Source organism: Limulus polyphemus, unplaced genomic scaffold, assembly GCF_000517525.1.
Source record: "Limulus polyphemus unplaced genomic scaffold, Limulus_polyphemus-2.1.2 Scaffold6247, whole genome shotgun sequence".
Classification (NCBI taxonomy): domain Eukaryota; kingdom Metazoa; phylum Arthropoda; class Merostomata; order Xiphosura; family Limulidae; genus Limulus; species Limulus polyphemus.
In genome coordinates, this window is record NW_013671857.1 from 49,689 (window position 1) to 55,055 (window position 5,367).

Here is a 5,367-nt window from a genome sequence, read left to right on the forward strand (position 1 = left end):
CATACAAAGGGCTATCTGTGCTCTGCCAACCACGGGCATCGAAACCCGGTTTCTAGCGTTGTAAGTCCTCAGACATACCGCTGTGCTACTGGGGATCAATAAGCGAAATAAAGAGTGAACAAAGCTGTTTTATTTTGAAACAAAATATCCATTTTATTCAGTTCAATGTCTCAACAGATAAAAAAATAACTAAAAACTGTATATATATTTACTGGTTGGCTTCTCTGTTGAAAGAACACAGTGTAAATTCTGACCAGTTCAATCAATGAGAACAAAGGCTATTGCAATGTCACAATTTTCCAGAATCCCACGTCATCCATATTACAAGCAAGCCTAATTAAAAGAATCAAGTAAAGAGACTTTCGAACTTCTCTTTCTTCTCGGACGATTAGCATATTAAGCATCTCACTGAGATCACTAATCCGATTATCCAAAAAACAGGCCAAGTGCCATGATAAATTGATGTCATTCTGGGTATTTACTGTTCCACTGGAAGAATAAACATTTATTACAAAATGTTTACGGAACCCCGTTTATATATATATATATATTATAAAATGTATAATTTTTATCCCTCTACAGTACTCAATATAGAACTACATACGTCATAGACTGTGAGTGGATTTCAAATTATGATGTAATTTACTGGTGTAAGTTGTAAAACACGGAGAAGGCGACAATAATAAGTTTATTTAATTACATTATGAGTTTCTAATTTAAGGTGAGATTTCCTTTATAACTAATATATTGGACTTATTTCTTTAAGTTATAAACAAAACTCGGAATAAGTATATAAAACTCTGATTTTGAATTTATTATAATAATTACTAAACATTATCTTTGTATTTATGTTATAAATTTATATTAACTTGTTAATATTATGTAAATTATTAGATACAAAGATAACGTTTAGAAATATTTATAATTAAGCTAACAGTAACACTGTAGTCTTTAGCGTAAGTTTAGCACCAATATATCTATAAAGTGTAGTATAACATTAACAGCTTACAAAATTACAACAAATGGAATGTAAATGAAAATAAAAGTCACTTTTTTTATGTAATATAGACATTATTATTGTATTTTTGTAGAAAAATACGCAGTAGGAGAAGAAAAAGTTGTTGCTGTATCATCCAGATAGTGATTACCTTAGGCTGCCAGTTAGTGAAAACTCAAGTACAAGTGTTTCCAGTTGAACATGGGAGAAAATGACAGTGTGCGTAAAGATACATCTGACTGGGAAGAGTAAGTTGAAGTCCAAATAAAAAGTTAACCTGAATTGTTGTATGGAATTTGGAAGTTAAGTGCCTCTTGTAAGAAACGTATAAATAAATAAATAATATTTTTATAATTTCAAATATGTGATATATTTTGAGTGTAGCTTTATTTTATGTATACATTACACTTGTGTTTTTTAATTATACTTTATAGAGAACAAGAAATATTGAAGAAAAAACTTTACTTAAGGGACACAGAATTATGGCAGAAAATACTTATACGGTCAGATAATTATACAGACAGAAGTCAGCCAGTTACTGGTCAGCATTTGCTGATCTCGGACAAGTTTGACAACAGTAGAGAAAATACGGATAGTGAAACAGAACTTTGTCATTTATTGAAGATGGTTCATGGTACAGAAAAACACGAGCAGTCAAATGATTCACCTGTAGACCTTTCCAAGACACCCTGTTCTAGTGTATTGTCCTTTATTGGTGGACTTGATATATCTTATACAAAAGACAACAGTAATGCCTGTGTCGCTCTTGTTGTCATTTCTTACCCTGAGCTCAAGGTACATGGTCAATTTTCCTTTGAAAAATAAATCTCCAAAAATTAAATATTATGTCATAGTTTGAAACTTGTATATCTCAAGTGTATCATAGCTACAAATTGGCAATGTACTAAATGCTTAAAGCAGTCTTTATTTCTGTTCAAATCCGTGAATTATTTTTCACTTAGATTAACAAATATTAATGAACCTTCAGATATTAAATTTAAACCATTGTTCATTCCAGTTTTAATATTTTTCAGGAAAGAAGATGAGCTTGAAATAAGGTTTGAGTAATGTGAGATAAGGTCATTAGATTTACGTTGGTCACCTTTATCGTTCAAACAATGAAAAACAAACATTAATCCAACTTAATGTAACTTTGAAAACATGATGTAGTTATCCACCAAAAATGTGTAGTAATCCAGCCTTATTAACAAGTCTGCATGTAACTTGCTAAATTTGAAATGATTGTTAGTAAGGACCAAATATCAAAACATTTACTGTTTCTAAATTCCTGCCAAATTTGAGAACCAAAATTAAATAATCGTTATTTCTGTGTTGAGTAAAAAAACAACAGTTAAACTTTTCAGTTTTCCAACTAATGAGTGAGATCGACTCTTCGAAAGGGGGGGAATGGGGAGGCTTGCCTGTGGACCCCAGCAGAAAAATGACTCCTTGTACTTTAATGCCATTTATTTTGACATAATTCCCTGAAAATATTTTTAAAGATGTTGTGCAAGCAGGAAATATACATAGATCTTGGAGAATAAAGAAACATTAATTAACCCATTAAGTTGTATGAAATATGAATCTAAAAATATGAGTAACCATAAACTTCATTAACGTTTATATCACCATACATATACAAATGGTGGGTCTGAGTAAACCAGACTGTTTCCATTTCTCGTCAGAATAGAATACCCTAAGAGCAGCGGGTTTTAGAGCACATAAAAGTAATGCCGCGAGATGGCCATCAAATCTGCGAGACTCGCAGAAAATCCACGAGAATTAACATATTGGAAATAGTTGCAACTATTTAAGCCTTAGAATATTTTAAACAAGGTCCTGGTGTAAGGTGAATACCTTAATAACTTGTACAAATAAAGGTAACAAGCTTATCAGGCAGATGGCAGCACTACCTATATAGGGATGGCTCTGATTGTTCACTGAAATAGTATTTTAAATATCTCCTCAATAGGTCATCAGAACTTTACAATACTATGCATCATTACCTTTTATAACAATATCTATGTAATGAGCAAGTCAAAAATTTTGGGGATGTCTGTAAATATTGTAGTAAAAAGGTTGACTTTCTTGTTCTGCTGCTTTTTTATTACACAATAACTCAAAAATCAAAATAATGGCATCAGCCAAATTCCTTGAGATGACAGAGTTTCAAACTGAGAATCTGTTTTTATAAGTATTATTAATAACTATTAGTAACTTAAAAAAAAATCATAATTCTAGTGTAAACGATGTTATCATTACCCCCTTAAGTTATCTTTCTTACAAATATTTGGTGTTCCTATAAATAGCTGAAGTACAGGATGAATCGGGAATTACCAGCCAATAATAGATAAACAATATATGTTACACTTGGGAACTCATTGTATTTCGAACTTGATTATAAATACATCCTTCCTATAGCTGTTGAAACAATGCATTAAAAAAATACTTTATAAAAAAATTAATTAAATGTAGGGATGGCTAATATCAGTCCTTCAAAAACATTGCAAATAAAATAGTAGGGATGGCATTTGCATCATCCCTACATAATAACACAGGCAAAAATTAACATATAGCAATATATATAAATTGAGTTTAATCTATCCTATTTTTGTTTGTTAACATACTACTACACTGTGTACCTGTGCTATTATGTAGGGATGATACAAATGTAATCCCTACTATCTTGTTTAAATTGTTTTTGAAGGATTGATATTAGCCATCCCTACATTTACTTCTTTTTTTGAAAAGTTTTTTCTTTACTTATAAATATGTAAGTTGTTAACATCATTTTAGTAAATAAACTTTTTTTTTAAATGGTGCATTGTACAGAGGAAGTATTGAAACCTGTATAAAATTTGGACAATTTAAGTTTTCTTGATTTTAAAGAATTTTACTTTTAACAAACAATATTGTTATACAGAGTTTGTTTAGAAGTGTTTTAGGCACTCTAAACAACTTTCTAATGAATTAGTTTCTTTCAATAAACTGTTATCATGATTCTTATGATTTGTTTTTCTTTTATTATAAATAGAAATGCTTGATTGTTTTATTTAGAGTATTAATTTTCTTTAAAAAAATTTCTCCAAGGTACCAATTTGTTTTTTTTCTAAATAAGTCAGAATACTGATTAGCATCAGAATATCCCTTGCATCATTACACTTAAAGTTGTTTCTATAAATAAGTACTTTACTTTTGTTCAGCTAGTGTATGAAAGCTGTTTTATGATAGAAGTAACCAAGCCCTACGTTCCAGGATTCCTCGCTTTTCGAGAAGTAGAATTTTTCACGAAGGCTGTCAGTGAATTAAAGGCTAAATCCTCAAAGTTCTTTCCTCAGGTATTATATTTACTTTAACTGAAGTTTCTTCAACAGCTAGATTAAAGTTAATAAAAAGGAAGTTAATGTTTTTGTTGTGTTTTTGAATTTTTTAGAGTGATCCAGGAGTTGGCAGAAGATTCTTGATTTTTACAAAAAAATCATAATATTTTCTGTTTTGCAGTGAGTGTTAACTCAATGTATACAAGATTGTGCAGATATCCACTACAGATATCTCATTACTCATGACAAAACTCTCGGTAACTTTCATGGTCAGATAGTCCAGCGCGTGGGGTCCTTTGATGTAGGATCTCGTTTTTTTTGTTCGTCTTTAATGAGAAGTGATTCTTGTTAACACATCATACTCCATTCTGTTATCACTTAGAAGTATTTTCAAAGATGGGGGAAACAAAAAGTATTGGTTTTCATCACAATACTGTTTCTGTGGGATGAAATCGTACATAACAAAGTTACAGTTGGCTTTAATTTTTAAGTGCTTTTTTTAGAAATTCCCTTTTAACTTTCAAATTACCATCTTGTTTTATATATATATAAACACGAATGTATAAAAATATAGATGATTTTTGTATTTCTGTGTCACTTGCGTTATTAGGTATCCTGTAACCAACAAACTAATGGACACACAATTTGGTGCACAAATAGTTTAGAAAAATGTGTTTTAAAAGCTGTTGGAGTTCATATCCTTTGTGATTCTAAAGTTAACATGTAAAAAAAATGTTTGTACCTTTTTTTTGGTTGTACAGTTCATGATGTGTAAACGATCACCGTTTACAACTATTGTAAAATAGGCTGATCTGAGATTATGAATATTCACATTTTAAAAAAAAGGGTAACATAAACACAAATTGGTCACATATTACCAGGTCTTTGTTATAACGGTTTTCTTTATACTGATGTTTATTACCAGGGCTTTGTTATAACAGTTTTCTTTATACTGATGTTTATTACCATGGCTTTGTTATAACAGTTTTCTTTATAATGATGTTTATTACCATGGCTTTGTTATAACAGTTTTCTTTATAATGATGTTTA

The 5,367-nt window shown here is 30.3% G+C and overlaps 1 protein-coding gene across 3 annotated transcripts; it reads left to right on the forward strand.

The window, feature by feature from the left end:
• The first annotated feature begins 600 nt into the window (after nt 1-600).
• On the forward strand, nt 601-4,374 carry LOC106473523 (endonuclease V-like). Of its 3 annotated transcripts, none has more exons than XM_013934205.2 (4): nt 601-721; nt 1,092-1,245; nt 1,432-1,792; nt 4,201-4,374. In XM_013934205.2, the coding sequence occupies exons 2-4, from the start codon at nt 1,199-1,201 to the stop codon at nt 4,351-4,353; spliced, it is 561 nt and encodes a 186-aa protein (XP_013789659.2). In that variant the 5' UTR covers nt 601-721; nt 1,092-1,198; the 3' UTR covers nt 4,354-4,374. The 3 variants fall into 3 exon arrangements, with proteins under 3 accessions (XP_013789659.2, XP_022257652.1, XP_022257651.1); XM_022401944.1 differs by having other exon boundaries at nt 610-721; nt 4,229-4,374; XM_022401943.1 differs by having other exon boundaries at nt 610-721; nt 4,253-4,374.
• Nucleotides 4,375-5,367: the final 993 nt, after the last annotated feature.

Excerpts from the sequence above, each read along its gene's own strand:
- LOC106473523 (XM_013934205.2), top strand. The coding sequence starts at position 1,199 with ATGGGAGAAAATGACAGTGTGCGTAAAGATACATCTGACTGGGAAGA. Across the intron at positions 1,246-1,431 it reads GATACATCTGACTGGGAAGA|AGAACAAGAAATATTGAAGA; the intron begins GTAAGTTGAAGT and ends TATACTTTATAG. Across the intron at positions 1,793-4,200 it reads TTTCTTACCCTGAGCTCAAG|CTAGTGTATGAAAGCTGTTT; the intron begins GTACATGGTCAA and ends ACTTTTGTTCAG.